General features: G+C 58.1%; 2 protein-coding genes across 3 annotated transcripts in view; both read right to left on the reverse strand.

The window, feature by feature from the left end:
- Positions 1 to 1,182: 1,182 nt before the first annotated feature.
- Positions 1,183 to 18,321, reverse strand: SLC9A3R1 (SLC9A3 regulator 1). The gene is made up of 6 exons (XM_036269500.1): positions 17,647 to 18,321; positions 6,518 to 6,679; positions 5,601 to 5,754; positions 3,438 to 3,478; positions 2,242 to 2,331; positions 1,183 to 2,014 (listed from the first exon to the last, which is right to left on the reverse strand). The coding sequence occupies exons 1-6, from the start codon at positions 18,109 to 18,111 to the stop codon at positions 1,823 to 1,825; spliced, it is 1,104 nt and encodes a 367-aa protein (XP_036125393.1). The 5' UTR covers positions 18,112 to 18,321; the 3' UTR covers positions 1,183 to 1,822.
- A 912-nt stretch (positions 18,322 to 19,233) lies between these two features.
- RAB37 (RAB37, member RAS oncogene family) overlaps positions 19,234 to 21,522 on the reverse strand; it is a 58,174-nt gene continuing 55,885 nt past the window's right edge. The window contains exons 7-9 of one of the 2 annotated variants that reach the window (XM_036268011.1): positions 21,335 to 21,391; positions 21,181 to 21,257; positions 19,234 to 20,983 (exon numbers count right to left, since the gene is read on the reverse strand). In XM_036268011.1, coding sequence (XP_036123904.1) covers positions 20,878 to 20,983; positions 21,181 to 21,257; positions 21,335 to 21,391 — 240 coding nt within the window. In that variant the 3' untranslated portion in view covers positions 19,234 to 20,877. The remainder of the gene's footprint in view (positions 20,984 to 21,180; positions 21,258 to 21,334; positions 21,392 to 21,522) is intronic. The other variant, XM_036268010.1, reaches the window with a different exon arrangement.

A 21,522-nucleotide genomic window follows, 5' to 3' on the forward strand; every position in this document is an offset into this window, starting at 1 on the left:
TCGATGTGTCCCTTTCATGTTGATGTTTCTCTCTCTCTCCCTCCCACTCTATCTGAACAAAATATTGAAAAAAATAAAACATTCCTGAATCCAAGACAGAAATTTGGGTTTGCTGGGGCCCCCTTTATACCACACCCCTGGCCCCACATCAGTAGTTCCCTCTGAGCCACCTGTCTTCGGCTTAATCAAAGGTCCCTAGGGCTCCCCACCCAGTAGATGACCCAGTGGGGCAGTTCTCAGGCCTGCTCACCTATGGGGTCTCCACCAGGGGTCAAGTGTAGAGGCAAGGGCGGGGTGGGGGCAGGCCAGGCCCGCTGAGCAGGGACGGGGTGATTCCTGCTATGAGGGTTAGGGACATAAACAAGGGGCCGAGATGGCCCGATAGTGACGGGCTCTTCTCTCCACAGGCCCCTCCTGGGTTCAGTCTCCTTTGTTCTCAGTCCCAGGAACCTGACTTCTGAGGTTTCCCGGTTGGGTGGAGCAGCCTGGGGCCAGCTTCCCTTCCTTCTCAGCACCTGCCCTGGAACGGCCTGCCCGGCAGCCCCAGCTCAGGCTGGCACGCCTCCAGGATGCCCTGCAAGTGCCAGAGTGTCAAGGACCCTGGTCTGTGGAGGGACAGGGCACTTCGCCCTTGGCAAGTCCCCCGCACCCCACCTGCCACATGGCGTGTCCTGGAGCCCAGGAGGGCCGGCATTCTTTCCCCTAGGCCTGGACAACTGCCCTCCAATCAGGTCCTCAGCCAGATAAGAGAGTGTTTGGCGCCAGCTCGGGCCACTCCTGGGAATCCTGCACCCCACTGGCTGCGGGCGGACAGATGAAAGCCAAGCGTTCACGTGCCCAGCCCGGCTCCAGTGGGCTTCACACTTCCCAGCTCCTGGACTTAGAGGAAGGCTCAGCCCTCAGCATGTGGCTCTGGAGGGGGCCCAGTGTGCCAGTGCCCGCTGACCACCAGCACATGGAAGCTGGGTGGGTGCGGCCACCGGACAGTTAGAGACAGGCCCAAAGCCCTCTGGTTAAAGCACTTCTACTCCCGGGCTTAGGGTGCTAGGGGTCCCAGGGAACCCTGGGCCGTCCTGTCCCTCCAGGTGTGTCCTACCCTCTCAGCCGGAGGCCACCCTGGGAAGACAGGTTTGCCACCTCTCGAGGCCAGGACAGAGCTCTAAAGAAGACACAGAGGCTGAGGCGGTTTGGAGAAACCAGTTGAATTTTGGACGGAGTTTCCTTACAATGGTGGTGCCTGGCTCAGGGCTGGGCAGGGCGTGGCCAGCCCCTCCCCACCTGCCAGGGTTTCTGCAGTAGGAGTAGAGACAACAAAGTTTAAGGCTGAGGCTGCTGCTGTGTCCTGGATGCAATACCCTGGAAAATCATGTTAATCAGGAGACAAAAAATCCCTCTACTCTGATACCGCACTCACAAAAAATCAAATGAACAAAGATGCCCAACCCACAGTTCTGGGGATGCTGTGGCTGCTACAATCCCAGTCTTTGATCAACCCTAGTCATCACTTGGAGTCATGACCTCTCGCCTGGTCCCTGGATCCTTGCTTGGTGCAGGTCCCAGTGATGTCCCAGCTGGGGTGGCTAGGGGACACGTGGTAGGCTGAAGCACTCAGGAAAAGGAGGGGGACAGTCTGCTTTTTGATTGGGCAGGGCAGGAGAACATTCACTTTCCCTGTGGTAAGGGAGGAACACAGTTCTCTAGAAGAATCAGATTTGCCAAGAGGGGAGATGCTGGTGCTGATTTGTTTGTCATTGAGGGCAGTGGGGAGGAGGGAGAGGGGTGGGCCCAGCCCTTCCAGCTTCCTGGGTGGCTGTGGAGGCGCTCAGAGGTTGCTGAAGAGTTCGTTTTTCTTGCTCCAGTCCATCTGCGGGGCTCGTTTGTTGCTGCGCTTCTGGTGGGCCCTCTCTTTGGCCACAGCCAGGGAGATGTTGAAGTCCGGGATGGGGTCGGAGGAGGAGGAGGTAGATGAGGGTGCCGTGGAGTCCTGCTTCTTGGGGCTGTCTTGGGAGTTCAGCTGTCGAGAGGAAGGGAAGGCAGAGAGCGGAGTCAGTGCTGAGAGGCATCCTGGTCCCCAGCCTCAGTGAGGTGGCTCTCTTGGGGCAGTGCCCAAGGAAGCCAAGTCACAAGAACAGAACGTGGTTCAACATGTGATCTCTAAGGCAGGCTGGTGTGCCAGGCACGAGTGTGACCTGAAAATGGGGCAACAGTAACGCAGCGCCCCCCTGCCCCCCGCCGGCCTACCTCCTCACTGGTATCACTGGAGGTGGAGCGTGCCAGGGCTGGCCTGGGGTTCTCGGAGGCCACCTTGTCCAGGGCTTCACGGCTGTTCTCCTGGCAGAGCGAGGACAGGTGTGGGTTGGTGGGGGATGGGTTGGGGAAGTCCCGGGCAGGAAAGGGAGACTGCAGGAAACACAGGTGCCTGTCTGAGAACTTCCACTTGGGCGCTTGCCATCTACTCCAGCCCCGCGGGCTGAGCCTGCCTGGGCCTCCGGGACTTTCACCTTGCATTCCTCCAAGGATCAGAGGGTAGCCTGGTTCCAGGCTGGGAGGCACCGCCAAGGGATTAGCTGAATCGCCCATTCCCAGTCCTCCCAACGAGGCCTTCTGGACGGACTTGCCTTTTGAGCCAGTGACCGAGAAGAGGTTTCTGGGGTTGTGGGGACACTGGGGGCCTTGACTTGGCATGGGACACCCCTATGATGCTCCCTGAATCTCCTGTGGCCCACCTGACTACTTGGACTTGGCCCAGGAATCTGGAAACTGTAACCCCAAAGTAGTCAAAAGGGCTTTGGAGGAGTAAAGTGGATAGAGGGACAGAGGTTCAGGTGGTGGTCCAGGGCTGCCCCGCTGCTGTGTCGCCTGGGAGGAGGCCCTGGGGCAGGGAAGACTTGGAGCAGACCCTGCGGGGAGCTTTGCGCCATGGTCGGTCTGTCCCGGAGCGGAGGCCTTGGCCCGGGCTGCAGCTTGGCGCTCGGCCCCTGCCTGGGTTCCTGTGGCCCGGGCTGGCACCAGGCCCTGCCATCTCTTCTCCAGCCTCCACTGCCTTCCCTTCCCTTCTGCTTGGCAGGGAGGAGGGGCGGAGGGGCTTTGTTCTTCCAACCCAGACTGGAAGTAGCTGGGCAGCATGTGGCCAAACACTGAAGCTCTGTTCTTGGGGGGAAGAATGGCCTCTTCTGTGTGGCGGGGATTGGAGGCGGGGCTTGTCACCCAGGATGGCAGGCTGCAGAGGGGCGTGCCAGGCCTCTCCCTCCGCAGAGCCGTGTTCCCAGGAAGGGGCCGAGGGCGCACCGGCAGGTATTAGCGCAGAGCTAAGGAGGGAGTAGCTTGGGAACAAGTTTCAACCTGAGCCAGATGGTTGTCCTCCCAACCACACCGCCTTCCCCCCTCTCCCGCTGCCCCCAGACTGGGAGCCAGAGGAGCAGTTAGGGGGCCTTTACCTTCTGGATCTCCCCATTGGTAAAGGGCTCAGGCAAGGGACCTAGTGAAGGAAAGAGCAGAGGTGAGTCCGCAGCTCTGGGACCGCGGGCGGGTGGAGCATGGAGAGGAGGGGGGGGTGCAGGGCTGGGCAGATGAGCTCCTGTTCCCTGAAGCCCACTGAATGCGGCTGACATCCTGACGACCCGGCACTCAGACTGTGCGTGGGTGTAACAAGTTTCACAAAACAACCTGCCCTTGCCACCCACCCCCAAACCTTACCCTCGCTACATCACAGTGCTCTCTGATATTTTCCATTCACGTTCATTAAAAAGAACGTTGGTCTCTGCCCACTAAACTAACCTCACGATCCACTAATGGGTAATAGCTGTTTGAGAAAAGCACTAGACCCAGATGGGCTGAGATTCCCGGCTGGCTGCCCAAGAACCACCGGGGAAGCTTGTCAGAGTCCCGGGCCTCGGCACCAGAGCCTGACTCCGTGGGGCTGAAGCAGCCCAGGGATCGGTATGTTCCCCGCGCTTCCTAGGGGATGGTGTCACCAGCCTTAGAACCACACCCAGGCTGTGGCTAGTGCCGCTCAGCTGAAAGGGGAGACCATCCCGGCTCCTGCTGGCCAGTGTGGAGAGGGGAGGACAGGAGGGCTCAGGGCCGTGTCCCAGTCAGTAGGAAACCTGGTGGTGGCAGGTGGGGTCAGAGGGAGAGAACAGTGGCCTGGGGTGACCCTCACTGGGCTCAGGCCAGAGGCCCCACGTGACTACAAGGTGGGCTGTCCCATCTCTGAGGAGTGGTCCGCCTGGGTGGATTTCTTCTGCACTCCTAGCTCAGCATCAATGCACATCTGGACCAGAGGCCGGGCAGTCAGGCGTACCCGTCTCTCACACCTGTGGCCTTCCCACCGTAGCCAGGCAGGGGACGCTAGGACACAGGGCCCCTCGCGCTCCCACTGCCCCCTAGCCAGCCAAATGGGTCGAAGACACCATCCTGGAGGAACAGGAGGGGCCCTGGGGAGGAGACCTGTCCCAAGGCCCCTCCCTGTGCAGGTCCTCTGGGCCTTCCCACCCGGAGACGGGGAGAACGGCGAGGGCCGCGGACCTGACAGTGAGGGGAGAAGGCTGCCGGAGGGGGCCAGGGGAGGGGTTTGAGGAGCTGGGTGGAATCCAGACCCTGCTGTGTCTTCTCTGGGCCTCAGTTTCCCTCACCGAGGAAGGGGATTATCTGAGTTATCTGGGTTCCATGAACTCTGGAGATAAGGGTGAGGTGGCATCCCAGCTCCGAGTCTGCGAGGAGCTTCCCACTAACCTCCAGCAACCCAGCACCCTAGATTGAGCTAAACAGGGATGGGGCCTCCCTACTGGGCCCCTCCACCGAGGGATCCAAGCCTATGTCAGGACCCTCGTGTGGACACCCCCCCCCACACACACAAATATAACCCTGACACCTTCCAGGAGGGTCTGCCCACTGCAAAGACTAAAGAGGTTCCATCCCCACCTCCGATCCTCCCCACCCCTGACCCCCAGCCATCCTAGGGAGCAGAGAGCTGCTTAGTTCCTCCCTGCCCTGGTGTAGCAGCCTTACCCCCACCCCCCGCCTACCGTTTAGCTTGGGCTCGGGCAAGGGAAGGTGCCAGGCTCTTGGCAGGGTGACGGTGGGGGATGGTGAGGACAGAGGCCCAAGGACCAAGTGGGGACCCACTGCTCTCTAGAGTCAGCAAGCCTGGGTTTCCACGACAACCCGAGAGAAGAAGGGGCAGGCACTGGGCCCCTGTCACTGGATTCTGATCTGACCAGCAAAGGCTGGAGGCCTCCCCAGAGTTAACCCTTTCCTTGCATCAGCACTGCCCTGAGGCTGTGCTGGGGGGAGGGGCTGGGCCTCCCTGGTGCCGCAGCTTTGGCCCAGGAATTAGCGGCTCCGTCCCATCTCACCATGCCTTGTGCCAGCTTACCCGTCATAGGCCATCCTCAGAAACCCAAGGCCGATGCCCGTTTCCTGTCCTGACACTAGCTAGGCCCCACTCTCTCCCCACCTAACCCCTTGGCCTCCCCTGGAGGAGAGGGAGGGAGCATCAAAGCAGGAAGCTGTCACCCCTCACCTGGGACACGGTCAAGCCTGGAATTCTGACCAACATCCCTGGACTTGGGGGCCTCCCGCCAGCCCACCCAGCTCACCATTCAGATGCTCATGAGACGGGATCACTTTGCATTTCTTGAAGAACTCATCCGTCTCCTTGTCCACCACCAGCAGCTTGGTCGCGTCACCGCCAGCCTTGATGGCGGACACCACATCCCCGTGCTGCTTGCCCTCCATGCAGACCCCATTGACCTGTGGGCGGGGACATGTCACAGCATAGGTCACAGATCTGGGGGGCAGGGCAAGGAGGTACAAGTGATCCTCTTCGTCTCCGGCCAACTGGCACTCTAGGGGCACTGGGCCCCCCTTGTCTGTAGATCCTGAGCAAGGCCAACTGGTCCCCTCACTTGGCAGTCAGATGGGAGGCAGGACACGTGGGAAAAGCCAAAGAAAATATCCAGCCAGATGGGACGGGAAAGGCCTGGAGGCCTGGGTTGGACCCAGCTTCTGTGTACTTGCTGTGTCCACCTTCCCAGTCTGGACCTGGGTTTGCTCACAGGTAAATCGAGAAGTCTCGGGAGAGCTAATCTTCCAGCGCTAAGGTTCTAAGACTGAGATTCTGGGACCAGCCCAAGGCTTTTGGTTCAAGTTTCCGCCCCGCCCCACAGCCTCACTTGGGAGAAGGCTCTCCCCTCCACTCCATCCCTGCGCCTGGCATGCGGGATGCAGGTGACAGGAGACTCTAGGAGTGGCCCCGAATATCTACCTGGATCGATGGGCGAATCATGAACTGCCAAGTGTGTCTGCTTGGTGAAGAAGAGCCCAGGGCAGTGGGGGCAGGGAGGAAGCCAGTCCCTTTGCCTACCCACGTGCTGCCCACCCACCATCCCTCCCTCTGCATCTGTGCACCAGGGGCTAACTGAGGAGCAGACGGTGCGATGGCTGCCCCAGCTGTCTGCGTCTGTGGGGAGGTGGTCAGGAAGGAGGAACCTGGGAAGAAGGCGAGAAGCATTACCTCTACGATACGGTCCTGGGCCTGGAGCCCCGAGGCCTCGGCGGGCGAGTCCGGGTCCACTGACCGGATGAACTGGCCTGGCTTAGACTTGTCGCTGTGCAGGTTGAAGCCATAGCCATTGGGACCCTTCTTCATGGTGCAGAGCCGAGGCCGAAGCTCACGCTGTGGGGATGAAGCAGGGTCCGTGTCATTCCACGGTGCCCCGGGTCCCACTCTCCCTGCCCTGTGCCCACGCCAGCTCCCACAAGGACGACCAGGCGAATCTGCTGAGATCCTGCACAGCAACTGAGCGATGCTGGCCTGGGGCTCCGAGGGCCTGCGTGGAGACCCCGCGCTGCACCGAACCGCCTGGGCGACCCTGGGCAGCAAGGCCCTTCTCCAAGACTCAGTTTCCTCTTCTGTCCAGTGAGAAGTGGGGACAGACCAGCTCAAGTCCCTCCCCTTTCGGCATTCTAAGGTTAGTCGTGGTATTTTGATTGCTACCTTGTCCCTCCTACCGATGGCTCAGTCTGGTCCTCCTGGGGGTGACAGGCAGCACACCTACAGCCTGGCTGGGTACCTGAAACATGGGATGGGGAATCCCAGACTCTTCGTACAAGGATGCGAAACCGTCACAGCTGAGTGTCTGAGTGCCCAAGAGAAACCTGCCTGTGCCCTTTCTTTTCTTTAACATCTTTTTCTTTATTGATTTCAGAGACAGAGGAAGGGAGAGGGAGAGACAGAAACATCGATGAGCGAGAACATCGATTGGCCACCTCCTGCATGCCCCCCACTGGGGATCGGGCCCACAGCCTGGGCATGTGCCCTGACTGGGAATCGAACCTGCGACCTCTTGGTGCCTGGGTCGACGCTCAGCCACTGAGCCACACCGGCCGGGCCTGTGCCCTTTCAATAGGTCACGTCTAGGTCATGGCCACAGCCACACCGGGCTCCCTTTGGCCCAGCCCTGCCTTTCAGGGCCTCTTCCCCATCCAGGCTCCGGCCTGCAGCAGGGAGGCAGGGGCTGGCGTTCACTGAAAGCTGGTTGGTATGTTTACTGTAAAGCCTTCCTCACTCAGGCTCCCATCTCTTCCCAACCAAGCCAAATGGCTCAGCCAAAGGGAGCCCGGTGGCCAATGACCACAGACCACGGGGAGGCACAGCCGGGGCCCCGGACAGGACAAGAACCCCACTGGCAGAACCAAGACTGATCTAAGCAGAGGGCAAGAGCAATGACAGAACCTCAGAGATCCTGCTGGTCCCCAAGAAGCACTGGAACGACTCCACCACCCTCGGTCCACCTTAGGCTGCTGAGGTTGGCAGCTGCAGCCCTAGGACACAGGTATCATGGAGGGAAGCCCAGTGACAGTGGGCAGGAGGCCGAGGCCCGAGCACCAGGATGGACCAGGGTCCCTCTCCCACTTCTCCCAGGCCTGAGGCAGGGCCACAGCAGCTAGCCTATGACCCCTGGGTTACCCCTGGACACCAGCAATGAGCAATGGCTGGAGTCCAAGGCCCTGGCCCAGGTTCCAGCTTCCCCACTGTGACTTGGGGCAGTAATTTCCTTCTCAGAGCCTCAGGCTCCTCGCTGAGACCGTTCTTAAGTGGCACTTGTCTCCCGGGGCTGCTGTGAGGCAGAGAGGTAATTAACATACAAGGGAACCCTTGGCAACTGTACAGTCACTGTGCATGCGTGGACTTTCCTATTGTTGTGAACTAACGAACAGTCAAATAAAAGTGAGAAGTGAGATTCCGGGGCCTTGGGGTGGGGTGCCAGGTTGCTCTGAAACCCCGGTCTCCAGCTGTGAGCAAAGAAGGCGAGGAGGGTTTACGGGCCACCTGTCCCAACCTGCAGTCCCAGGAGTCCCCACCCTCCATTCTCAGGGGTGGCTGGAGACGGTGACTTTGCCTTCCTTTGAGTGCTGGGACAGATCTTTCTGTGTTTCAGGATGTGGATAGGGGGTGTGGAGAGATCAAGACAGGAAGGAGGGCTGACAGTTGGCCTGTGGGTACCCTAATCTGGGCTAGAGGCCCCAGGGCCCCCTTCTCCGAGTCCTCATCCCCTCTGTTCCTCATGGCAGGGCCCCACCACCGCTCAGCTGACGCCTGCTTATCCAGGCAGCCACAGCCCTCCGGGATCTTGTTCCGGGTGTGAGACAGGCTCTTCTCCCCTCAAGCTAATCCCTCCACAAAGCTGCCAACCCGCCCTCCCCCAGGCGAGGTGAGCAGAACAGGTCTGACCAGCTGCCACCACCTGGGCAGGCTCAGCTTTCTGCCCCAGCCCGGCTGAGCTCCACAGTTGCCCTGAGAAAGTGGGGGAAGGGGGGGCAGCTCCGATGTCTCTGCTTCTCCAGCCTCCCCTCACTCCACAGAGCCTTCCCGTAGCCACCTGGCTGGGCTGGTCACCCCGTCTTCAAGATGGGGAGCAGGCTGGAGATGTCACGCCCACGGCCTGATCACACAGCTAGCAGCGGAGCAGCCGGAGCCCCAACCCTGCTTCTGACTTGGCACCTGCGGTCCTTCCTGACCACGGGCTTCACTTAGAGACCCAAGTCCAGACTGCAAGGAGGCCCTCTTGGAGCTGAGGCCTCCGCAGGAGTCACAAACACTGCCTTCGCCCTCCCTGAGGTGCCTGCAGCCTGCTGGGAGGGGCCTGGGTGCAGATGAAACCACAGCCTTCCTTCCGGCTGCTCGAAAGGTCTCTTGCAGCCCGAGCTAAGCCTGAGCTCAGGAGAGGTGCCGATAGGGACAGCGAGCGGCGGCCGGGCTGGTGGCTGGTGGCTCGGGTGCTCTCCCAGCCTGCAAGGCTGCACTGCCTGCCCCAGGTCTCTGCCTTGGCTTCCCTTACTGATCCTGTTCACCCCAGAACCCCTTGCCTGGCAACCTGCTCTTAAAGTTGGAGGGCCAGCACCAAGCCATGAGGACGGCAGAAATAAGGGACCCAGCCAGAGGGGCTGGACGGTGGATAGGAACCCCAGGTCGTTTTCTGAAGTGTTCAGACACCTACGGAGCCCCATTTAACACCTTCCTTCCGAAGTCCCCAGAGGCTCCCTTCCTGCTCTCGGGAAGGGGTAGGGGCTCCCCATCCTCCCAGGGGGACCAGCCTGGTTTCTCCCCCCTCCCCCAGCTGTCTCCAGGAGGTGTCACTGCTGAGTCAGCCTGTCCTGTCCTGGGTGGAGGCGGTGCCCCCGGGGTCTGTGGGCTTGGTGGAGGCTGGTGCCCCCCGGGGGTCTGTGGGCTGGGTGGAGGCGGTGCCCCGGGGTCTGTGGGCTGGCAGCACTGAGCAGAGAAGACGGGGAAGGGTCAGGTACCCAGGCCCGGCCACCGCTGCTCCTGGCCCACAGCGCTGGCACGGGGAAAGAGGGTAAATGGCAAGTTCAGGCCATCCTGGGCCTGCTCTGTGGCCCAAGGACTTCAGGAGGAGCCTGGTGCTGGTGTTTGAGGGGTCCAGAGCTGGGGGGGGCACTACAGAGGAACATGGCCCCAGGGTGTTCAGAGCCTCAGGTAGGACTCCCAGTCAGAAGGAAAATCAGGATCTGTTCAGTGAGGACACTGGCCGAGATCTGGGAGCAGAGGAGGGAACATAAGGCAATGTGGCCAACAGGCAGTGCAAAGGGCTTGGGTGGCCGGGGGCTGGATGAGTTCGAATCCCTCACTTCCAGAAAACACCAGACCCACTTTTTGGAAAAGACCCCACGGGAAGAGCTGCCTGCAGACTCGCGGGCCGTCCCTGCTCCCGGGCTCCGGGCTCTCAGCCCCATCCCAGGCCTGTGGCTGCCCTCCTCGTTCCCTCCTCCCCCAGGGGCCCAGCCCTACCCCGAGTGGCCGCCCAGTCACCTCCACCCACGCAGCCCAGGGAGCGGACCGCGGCACGGAATTCAATAGGCACCAGCAGCAGCCACCTGGAAAGCCGGGGAAAGTCGATACCCTAATCCCAGTGACTGTCTCTGGGGATCAGGCCCAGGGCCGCTCCCTGCTTCTGCTCAGGGAGGATGACTGGGGGGCCAACGCCCCACTGGGCCTGGCCCCTCCCTGGCCGGTGCCATGGTGAAGAGCCCCGCACAAAACAGCCAGGCTGCTTCCCGCAAGGGGCGGGCTGGAGGAGCAGGGAGTTACCAGGTAGCTAGGGGAACAACAGAGGTGACCCTCACCTCTCAAGATTGCCCATCCCCCAGCACAGCCCCAGCCCAGGGTTCTTGTTTTCACATCTAAGAATGGCGCCCTGCCGCCTCACGCAGAGAAATCAGCCCCAACCACAGGGTGGTGCGGAGGAGGTGGGCCGGGGAGAAGGGGCCTGGCTGTGGGGCGGGGGCGGAGGGTATCTGGGGCTGGGGAGCCATGGCTGCTCTGGGGGCAGCTCAGGCCATTCCACACTCTGGAGACACAAGCTTGGGTCTGGTGCCAGCTCTTCAAGGAAGCCAGGATGGAGCCAGAGGTGGCCCTGCCTGGGGTGACGTGTGACTGGGGAACATGAGGGCATTGTCCTTAGGGCAGGCTGGGAAGTGACCCAGAGCTCAGACCACTGGCCAGCACCCACAGCTCTAGGCTGGAGGATCCTCTCCTCACCCGAGGGGAGGTACGGAGGGCTTGGCTGCTACTGACCCACCCCCTCGGGCACGGATGAGCTGCGGTTCACCCTACAGGGCCCCCCGGGTCTGCGCAGCCTGCAGAACGTCAGACTCCTCCATTGCAGAAAGGGAGCTGCTCTAGCCCTTGATCCTGAATTTCCTGTTTCTCAACGGAAAGGCATTTTTCCGGAGCCCAGAAGGGTGGGAGCCAAGGAGGGAGACATAAGCTAAAGCGAGGGCTAGTTTTCCAAGTAGGGGCCCTGAGCCAGATGCCCCCTCTGGCTCTTTTCTCCCAGTGCCGTCCAGAGACCCGCTCGAGGGAGAGTTTGGCTCAGGTATCCTGAGGGCTGGGCAAGGCTGGGACGGAGCAGGCTGGTACATGGGCTGCTGCCTGGCTGGACACCTTCCAGGCTGGCCACCACATGCCAGCCTGCCCAGCAGGCACCCCACCATCAGCCCTCCTGGTATCTCACCCTCCTCCCAGAAGTCGATGGATTTAACTCCTGCGGGCTGTCCCAAGAGGCTACTTGTAAAAAGACCTTCAGGGAGCTTGTGAAATTGGGGCTCTTTTTGAAATAACAAACAGCCACTACTGTTTACTGAGCACTTACTATGTGCCAAACACTGCACTAGGGCTTTATGTGTATTTTCTCGTTGAGACCCAGTTATAGCCCTGGCCAGTTTGGCTAAGTGGTGAGAGTCAAGATGGAAAGGTCAAAGGTTTGATTCCCTGTCAAGGGCATGTACCTGGGCTGCAGGTTCACTCCCTGGTTCTGGTTGGGTCGTGTGGGAGGCAACCAATCAATGTTTCTCTCTCTCCCTCCCTTCCACTCTTATCTAAAAAAAATCAATGGAAAAATATCCTCAGGTGAAGATTAACTAACCAACCAACCTACCATCCAACCAACCAAACAAACAAAAACCCAATTATAACCCTGCAAAGTTTGCCCTCATTTCACAGATGCAGAAACTCAGGTTCAAGGAGAGCATGTAAATTGCTCAAGTACACATAGCTGACTGGGGAAGGCAGGCTCTGAACTCAGATCTAGACCAGCCTAGCCAACAGAAATTTAATGCCAGTCACGTAGGTGTTCAAGGAAAAAAACCATGGACCCAATACGGCATCACTCATGCTAATAACCCATGTTACCACACCTAGACTTACTACCTGATCTAATTGCAGTGTCAACCTCTCCAAGAAATAGAATCTTAATCAATCAGTCTGGAATCTTCTGGGCAAGCACCAGTCCGGGCCCTCTCCCCATAGAAAGAGGCAATCTGCATGATAAAAATCCTTCCCAAAGAAAAGATGTCAGGCCCCAAAACACTCCTTTCTTTTCTTTTGTCGATAGTTCCTTTGCCCCATCTGTCTTCCTAGAAAATCCTTCCATTTTGCACCACCCCTTGGAGGGCTCTTCTAGTTGCTCGATGGGATGCTGCCCAAAACTCATGAATCATTTTTTTAAAAATTGAATGTATGCCCTGGCTGGTGTGACTTGGTTGAGAATCATCCCATGTACCAAAAGGCCACTGGTTGGATTCCCAGTCAGAGCACATGCACAGGTTAGGGGCTTGATCCCCGGGGGCAGGGGGTGGGGGGCCAGCATGCAGTTGATCAGTGTTTCTCTCGCTCTCTAAAAAGAAATAAAAACATAATTTAAAAAATTGAGTTTATTGGGGTGACATTGGTTAAAACAATTATATAGGTTTCTGGTGTATAATTCTATACTGCATCATCTGTATATTGTGTTATGTGTTCACCACCCCATGAATCGCTTAATGAAGCCAATTTGATCTTCAAATTTACTTGGTTGAATTTTGTTTTTTAGCATAGGTAATTAACATTTTTCCATTTTTTTGTTCAGATATAGTGGGAGGGAGAGAGAAGAAGAAGAGAGAGAAAGAGAGAGAGAGAGAGAGAGAGAGAGAGAAACATCGACGTGAAAGGGACACATCGAGTGGCTGCCACCTGCACAACACAACCAGGGCCGGGGACAAACTGCAACCAAGGTACATGCCCTTAGCAGGAACCGAACCCGGGTCTCTCTGGACTGCAGGCCGACGCTCTAATCACTGAGCCAAACTGGCCAGGGCCATTTAAAAGATTATTAACTGGCTATTTTACATCTTTTAATTTGTACTAGGTCTTCAAAACCTGGTTGGCGTTTTACACTTACAGCATCTCTCGGTTGGGGCTTGCACAGATGGCCTGCTTAGATCCTGGAGGTCTCACTCCCAACCATTTGGCTGTCAGCCCCAAACACTCTTCTAGATCCCTCCCCATGACCTGACAGGGCACAAGGAGACCAGAGCTCAGTGACACAGCAGACAGCAGCATTTTGAACCTGGAACCCAGGGAATCTGTATCCCTTGTCCTGTCCTAGGGCAGGAACCTAAACATGGCATAGGGGCCTGGGAACAAAGTGAGTTGTCCTATCCCAAGGGATGGGAAAAGAAAAGCAAAAGCCAACAGTCAAGGTCAGCCTCCAGGGAAGCCCTTTGTACTCAAGGATAGCCCAGAGATAGCAAGGGTGGATTTTTAGGACCTGAGGGTGAAGGTAGAGACTTAGTCATCAGACTCCTCGCCCAGCCCATCACAGAAAAAGGGGTGGAGGGGGCCTGGAGCCTGCCCCTTCTGGGCAAAGGTAGTCCTTGAACAACACTACTGGGGACAGGAGCACCTGGGAGTCCTGACCCTAAGGGCTTGCTACCTGGACCCTTGCTGGGAGATGGTTCAAACAGCCTGAACTTATGCCACTGTGATGGGCAAAGACACACAGCTGGAAAGTCAGGCCCCCAAGCACAACCCGAATGTGTGGCCAAATGCATATGCAGGCAGACACGGCAGTCAGAACAAACTGGGTTCCAAGACTCATCCCTGAAAGTAAGAACCAGGGGCTATGCTAGGTGAGAGAGACCCCAAAAACATGGCTTAGGAGGAGGAACCAACACACAAAAGATCACACACCCTGTCTATTTCAAATCCAAACATCCTGCAGCTCAAGTCCTGTTCTGTCCTCCCAGAAATGGGGAGGACATTGCTAGGCTGCCAGATAATCGTGCCCATCCACCCACCTTGTGACCTGAGGTGCCTGCAGCATCCCTGCCTCTGGAATCAGGGGCAGGTGTGGTGGGAACCCACCCCTAGCCGGGCACTTATACACCCACATCCCACCATTAAATCGTCACCCAGGGGTGCTAGGCGTCCCATTTCAGGGAGGCAGAAGCTGAGGCTTGCAGGGAACAATGGACAATTAGGGGTCTGCAGCCAGCGGGTTGGCAGAGCTGACCCCAAAGCCCACACTCTGGCTTTCTAATTTTAAAATGGAAGCTGCTAGTAGGCTAGAAAAAGGAATGGGTAGGCTCTTTCTGGAACTCCGATCTCTGGGTGTGTCTGAGGCGTAAACAGGCCCAGGTGTGCTGGATTGAGATGACTCAGGTCAAAGGTCCCTGGTGGCTGTTATGCATTCATTCATTCATCAAAAAATTTTGATTAAGCCCCTCCCTACTGCGTCAGGCACAATGCCTAGGATATAAACACAAATAGGCTACAGGTGTTGCCCTGGGGACTCACGCAGACAGAGAATTCAGATCCTGTGTGTTCAGAGTAATAAAAGATCTAAGGGCAGGGAGTGGGCGGAGGTGAGAAAAGGCCCCTTGGGAAGTGAGTGGCCTTGGAGAGTATGCCCAGTGGAGAAGGGGGCTGAAAGGGACCAGGTGTGAAGGTTCAAAAGTTCAAAGGCCAAGTGAGCATGGTGTGCCAGAGGGGAATTTGGACCCTTGGTGTGGTGGGGTGGACGCGAGAGAGAGAAGGTGGGGAGAGAAGGCTGCCAGATTGTGAAGGGCTGTGGAACATGATTATCCAACAAGAGCGACACCCCTGATTGAGCACATACTGAGCGCCAGGTGTGGCCAGCAGCTGCACTTGCCTAACGAGGGAGGCAGATCCAGGGCTAGTTGCCCCATGGATGGGGCAACAATCGCTGTGAAATATTTATTAATTCAAATACCAACAATACACGTTTACTGAGCACTCAGTGCCAGGCACTGAGCTTAACAGACATCCTTGAGTAATCCCACAGTCGGCGGAGGCAGCTGCTCAGGCCCCCAACTTACACAAGAGGAAATGGAGGCGGAGAGAGGTTAGGAGGCGGCCCAGCCAGCAGAGCTGCGCTAACTTACGCCTGCCCTGGCCGCCACCATGCGTCTGTGCGCCAGGGGCCAAGCTCAAGGGTTTCGGTCCCATCCCGTGATTGCAAGGTTGTCAGAAGGGGTGCTGCAGCCCCTCTCCCCCCTTAGGTGGAGGTGGGGAAAGCCATCAACAAAGGTGGGCAGAGCTGGAAGTACACCTCTACCTGCTTCTACACCAGTACTACAGGTACCTGTATCATTCCTGACCCAGGCTGGACTTCCCAGTCAGATGTCCCCTGCTACCCACTCCCTGCTTGGCATTTTTCCAAGTAACACCTTTTTCACTTATGAGAACTAATGGAGATACCATAGCAGCTCCTTTTAGGAAAATAAGTCACAATGTTTATTAACTTTTTTTTTTTTTTGCAATGACAGGTGGGTCACCTTCAAGTCCACCATACCAGATCTCATGGGAACTTCGGATTTAACAGTGCTGACTGGCTGCGCACAGGGCTCGAGAGAGTGGCTACACAGAGCTCAGATTCCGATGTCTGGGCATAAAGGAGCTCAGTTCAGCATCCCATAGGGGGTGCAAGTACTTCCCGTTATTTGTACAATTCTAGAGGACAGCTGTCACTGTAATCCAAGGCCTCCCATTTTACAGATGGGAGAACCAAGGCTCAGAGAACTTCTGATTTGCTTGTTGACCTGAAACCCCAAGAGGCCTGGTGACGGTGTCCCCAGAACTGGGGGCTGGGTTCTGCTCTCTTCTAACACAGTACACACAAACGCAGGTGTCGCACCACTACCTGGGGAATCTGATTCTGTGCTCACCCAGAAAGCAGGCAGCCAAGCGCTGCTGCCTTTCAGATGGCAGGGGGAGGAGGGGAGGCATGTGCTAGGCTCTCCACCTCCATGCAGGTCCTCCCACACCCAGCAGCAAAACCAAATGGGTAATGGGAGGAGCTTAACCTGATGCAATTTTGTGTGTGGGGTGTGTGTGGGGGGGTGGCGGGTTACTTGTGCCAGTGCCAAAGTCCAAAAAAAAGGAATGGCAAATTGATGCACTCAGCACAAAGTTCAGACTGGATTTCTGCCTGGCTGGGGTGCTCTGACCCCTGCCCCACCCTTGCCAATGCCGGCTTGGTAGTGGCAGGAAGTGGGAGCCTGGTGGCCCTGGCATTTCTGGCATCCAACTCTGGCTGGACAGGGCTCCTACTGATCTCACTTCCTTCACTTCCAGTAAATCAGTTGGTCCTCTCCAGCTCCACCTTCTACCTTTAGGCTGAACTGTGTGTGCCCTTTCTCTCTCCAGAGGAGGCTCCTGCTGGCACCATTGGACACCTGTGCCACATACTGCCACCAGACAGAGAGCTAATGCAAGCCATATGGGCCCTGAGGAGACCCAGGCCCTGTTCCCCAGTCTGTACCCTGAGCCTCCCCCTTCGCTCTCTGGGGCCAGAAGGCTCAGCACAACTCCAGTTTCACCACAGCTCCTCCTGCAGCTGACCCAGACTGGGATCGTTTCGGGAAACACTAAACATGGGTGAAAAGCAACCAGCCCCTTCTTGCTGTCCGGGGACTGAAGTGGGGCAGATAATGCCTGGGCAAGACCACCTAGCCCAAGAGTAGGCCCCTGAATGGCCAAGTGCTACCCGACCACTCCTTCCCTCCCTCCCTCCCTCCCCCAGCCATCTTTCTCCTCCTCCAAGATCCTCCCTCCCGCGCCCAGATACAAGCTAGCGCTTACTCCTCACATTCCTGAGAATCATAAATCCTCCTGGGAGGCCGAGCAGCCGCCACCATCACCGAGAGACCTCTGCACCTCCTCCCCACACTCCACCCCCACATCGCCCTCACACGGTGGGGCTTCCTCTCTTTCCGTAGAAGTCACACCGGACTTCAGGAGGAGGATGAAGTCCAGCCGGCTGAAGTTAATGATACACACACCAGCGGGCTGGAGGGGAGGTGCGGAGATAGCCCGGTCTGCGACCTCTCCCCTCCCAGCGCCGGGGCTCCGCACAGAAAAGGGTTCTTATTCCTCTAGTTCTTTGAAGTCGGGTGGCGGAAAAGCCGACCCCGGGATGGGCGGAATTAGAGGTTCCCCCAAACCCGGGAGCAGACACTACCAACAGAACCAAGGAAAATGGGACTAGGTTCCTTTGAGTCGCCCTCCCTCACTCCCACTTCCAAAGGCCAAGGAACAAGTGGTAAAAAAAAAAAAAAAAAAAAAGCTAAGACCCAGCCCAGTGTGGAGAGGGGGTGGGGGGTCGTGGGAAGCAGCCCCAAGCTTGCAACTGCGAGAGCGCCGGGTAGGCGGGCGGAAGCCGTTTCCCCCTCGAGGATCAAGTTGCAGAAAGACAAGGCGGGCGCGGGGCCGCCTGGGTCTCTCCCCGAAGCTCCTCTCACCCCCGTTCCTGACTCACCGCCCGGCCCGGACTCCTCACTTACCCGCTCGGGTTGGCTCTTCTCGGACTCACGGGGTTCCGGCGCGGCGGCCTGCGGCTCATTTTCGCCGACAGACTTCTTCTGTGCCTCGGCGGCGGCCGGGGGCTCGGCCTGCCCGGGCCCTGGCTGGGCGTGGAGCAGCTCCTCCCGAATCTGGACGCCCAGCTTCTGCAGCCGCTCGTCCGTCTCGGGGTCGACTACCAGCAAACGCACAGCGTTGAGCGCTGCGCGGATGCGGCTCACCACCTGCTGGTGGGTCTCCTTCTCTACGTTCTCGCCGTTCACTTCCACCAGCCGGTCTCCGGCCAGCAGCCCCGCCCGCTCGGCCGGCGAGCCGGGCTCCACCAGTCGGATGAACTGGCCCACCTTGCCCTTTTCGCCGTGCAGATGGAAGCCGTAGCCATTCGGACCCTTCTCCAGGCAGCAGAGCCGGGGCAGGGGCGCCCCGGCCGCCGCGTCCGCGCTCATCTTGCCCTGCGACGGCTCAGCGGCGCGACGCGGGGTCCTGGCGAGGGCTGGAGACGGGACGGTCCAGCCCTTTTTCCAGCCCTGTAGACGGAGAAGGTGGAGGGAGTGCCGCAAGAAATCTCCGTGCCGGCGCAACGAGCAGGTGGTCGGAGAAAGGAAGCCGCGCAGTGCAAAGAGCTGAAATGTACGAGCGCGCGGACCAATCCCCGCCCCGCGCGGCGTCTGAGCGTCCCAGAGGCCGCCCCGGCCCCTATTTTACAGGGGGCGGGGCCGCACCGAGGGTGTGGGCCACCCCAGGCCAATCAGGGGCCACAGGCAGGGGGCGCTCTGGCCGGGTGAACGACGCCAGCCAATGAGAACGCGGAGGGGCGGGGCCGTGCCGCTCCGCGCGGCGCCCAGCGGCGGGAGAAGAAAGAGTGCTCAGGAAGTGGAAGTGTTTGTTAGCAACTGGCCGGAGTTGAGGCGGGGGGCGGGGCGAGTTCCCGGTACTGGGTCGAAGGGCCCGCAGGCTCGGTTCTGATTTCCCCCATCTCTGTGTGGCCGGGATGGAAGAGAGCCAACCCGTGAGTAAAGGACCCTAAAGTTTTAGCGGCCTTTAGCCAAAACTTTGTATGTAACGTCAACTTGGGGGGCGGGGCGGGGGCGCGCAAACGTTGCCAGGGAAACCAATCCCGCGCCCGGGCTGCGAGGTCCCAGCGGGCTTACAGAAAAGACTGAGGCCCACCTGGGACTCAGTAGAGTTGTTTGAATAACGAAGCCTTCCGTTTGTGGGCTCACTCTGTGCTGGCCCAGGACCTGTTTATAGGGGTGCGTGCTCTGATACTCACTGGGACTGAGGGCTCAGAGAGGCTTCGCGGGACTGCATTGAAGAGAGGCCACCTAGGGCAACGGCATGGGCATTGGCGTTAGCTTTTGACCAGAGAAATTGGGGGTGGGGACAGGCAGAGCAGAGTCAGGTAACCAACCTCAGTACAGTTTACAGGGGCAGGGGCCCTGGCTTTCTTCAATAAAGAAAAAATGACTAGGACCGTAAGATAAGCCTTTCAGCTCCTTACAGATAAGAGGCCGGTCACAGAGGCTAGGCAGTCTGTGAGAGGGTGAGGTGACTAGTTGGGGACATTGAAGGATGAGGATCAAATGATTTTGGCAGTTAATGACAGTTCCTCCAATAAACACTAACCCTCCTTTTCAACACGATCCCCTCTCCTGGGCGCAACTCAAAGAAACAGCGGACAAGATGTACTTTCCAAAATACTGCAATTTAATTCTGAAAAAAACAAACACCAAAGGCCCAGAGCAGCCCATGGTACTGGATCCCTTTTGACCTGCCTTGGGCAAGGTCAGGCTCCTCCCTGCTCTCCCCGGGAGAGGCCTCCAAGAGCTTCCTTATCAGGGCCCAAGTTGGAGCTGCTGACTCTGCTCAGACAAGATTTCTGCCTTGAAAGCAAATGCAGTACCCTCAGAAATGTGCAGTGATACCTCTTTCCCACCCCTCTCCTCTGCCCCTGTCCTGGGGAGCTGGAGTTACGGTGCCTCCAGGTCCTGACATTCCCATCTCCTATCCCCTTCCAGTTGCTGGGGTCGGGGCTTTGGGAGACGTGTTACCCTAGTCTCACGTAAACTCTTGCTGCCCCTTTCCCCTCCCCAGCCTTACCCACATGACCTTGTTTTGCACACATTCTGGTTAACCCAGAAATGGATGACCTCTCATTCCCTAGCCTGTCTCAATAGGAAGAGAGAGAGGCAGTTTGGGCCCTGGGGCCTGTTTGCGAAGAAAAGGGCATGGGTTAAAGGAGAGAGACGAGTTGGGTTTAGGGGGATACACATGGGGTGAGGTTTGCTTCCCACCTGCTCCAGGAGTTAGGGGTTTCCCTTTACTGGCTCTTTACCCAGTGGAAGCACTACAGCTGCTTGAAGAAGTAGCGTGTGGACTGCACACCTGCCCAAGGGTTGAGACAGGAGAAACCTTTCCTTCGCTGTGACCTTAGGTGTCTAGGGGCATAGGCAGAAAGGAAGGTAAGTAAGACTAGGGATTCAGGGAGATCCAGAGATAGAAACCAAATGTTTCCAAGTGCCCCATTGTGCTTGTGGGCTGGAGGAAAAGGGGTACACCTCCTAAAGCAGGCTAGTAAGGCTAGAGGTAGCCAAAAAGACCCCATCTGCTACTCCTCTCCCCCCTCCCAGGGAGGGAGCTGAGCCCCTGCCCAATCTCCATATTCCTTGTCTTCCCTGATAAGAGATAAGCTTTGGTTGAGCTTCCAGCACAAGGGCCCATCTTACTGGGGAAGAGTGTTCCCTGGGAAACTGGAGGAAATGAAGGTTGGGGTCCACTCAGCTTCTCTCCAGATGAAGTGAGGGTGGGAACAGGGTCACTGCCTGCCCTTATGCCCCAGAAGTGCATGTTCTTGGTAGTGAGCTGGAGCAATACTGCCCTCATCATGGCTAGGAGGGAGGCCCAGCCCCTAAGTCCTAGTATATACTGGAATGCAAAAGGCCACCAGGTCCCTACCTTGGTTTTCTGGTGCCCTTGTGTGTGTTAAATTATCTATCACTAAAATGAAATATAAATATTTTACCCTCTCTGGGGATGCAGGGAAGCTACAGGAACTAGGATAGGGGTGGTGGTACAGCCCCCAATCGGGAAGGGGCTGTGCACTGGGCCCCCAACTCTCTCCCCATTGGCTCAGCAGCTCAGAATCAACCAGGTCTGGGGGAGAGGGCTGCATTCTCCTGGGCCTCTGGAGCCTTCTCTCAGCCCCTTGGGAGTCACAAGAAGGAGCAACAGCTGGGCCGCTTCTTCTGGGACTCCACGTAGTCTCGAATCTGGAAGCTGGGTTCATCAGCCTGCTGCCCGGCTCTGTATTTCAGCTCCCTTAAAGAAGAAGAAGCACTGGGCTGGGCAGGGAGTGAGGTGCAGAGCATCCTCCCTTCTCCCATGGCCTGGGGCAAGTGGCCCTCAGAATGCAGAATGCAACTGAGCCCAGGGGCTGGGCCAGGGGCCAGGCCCTCCTGGATTCCCAGATGGTGCCACCCTGCCCTGCACGGTTCCCTTCCCTGCTCAGCTCTCACTTGGCAATGGCCAGAAAGGCTAACTCCACATTCATGCCCGTCTTGGCGCTGGTCTCCATGAAGGGAACTCCGTACTCCTGCCAGGGAGAGAGTGTCCTCAGGGCCAGCCTCTGGTTGCCCCCACCCGTCGCCCTGCCCACAGGCAGTCACTTACCCTGGCTAGTCTCTCTCCGTCCTCCGAACGTATCACCCTCTCACTGCTCACGTCTGCCTGTCGAGCCAGGGGGGTCACTCTGGGGAAGGAAGACTTGACCCCAGCTGGCCCCTCTCCTGCCCCTGCTGGCCCATCTTTTGCCCCAGGAGCAGGCACTGCCCGCCCTCTGCTGGTGGCCTGTGGGACTG

The sequence above is a fragment of the Molossus molossus genome, unplaced genomic scaffold, assembly GCF_014108415.1.
Source record: "Molossus molossus isolate mMolMol1 unplaced genomic scaffold, mMolMol1.p scaffold_m16_p_19, whole genome shotgun sequence".
In the NCBI taxonomy this organism is placed as follows: domain Eukaryota; kingdom Metazoa; phylum Chordata; class Mammalia; order Chiroptera; family Molossidae; genus Molossus; species Molossus molossus.

Bases quoted from the DNA above. Each gene is read 5' to 3' on its own strand.
- SLC9A3R1 (XM_036269500.1), bottom strand. From the start codon at position 18,111: ATGAGCGCGGACGCGGCGGCCGGGGCGCCCCTGCCCCGGCTCTGCTGC. The intron at 3,479-5,600 runs GTGAGCTGGGTG...TTCCTTCACTAG, and splicing joins GTCTCATGAGCATCTGAATG to GTCCCTTGCCTGAGCCCTTT. The intron at 2,332-3,437 runs GTAAAGGCCCCC...TCGCTCTGCCAG, and splicing joins CCAATGGGGAGATCCAGAAG to GAGAACAGCCGTGAAGCCCT.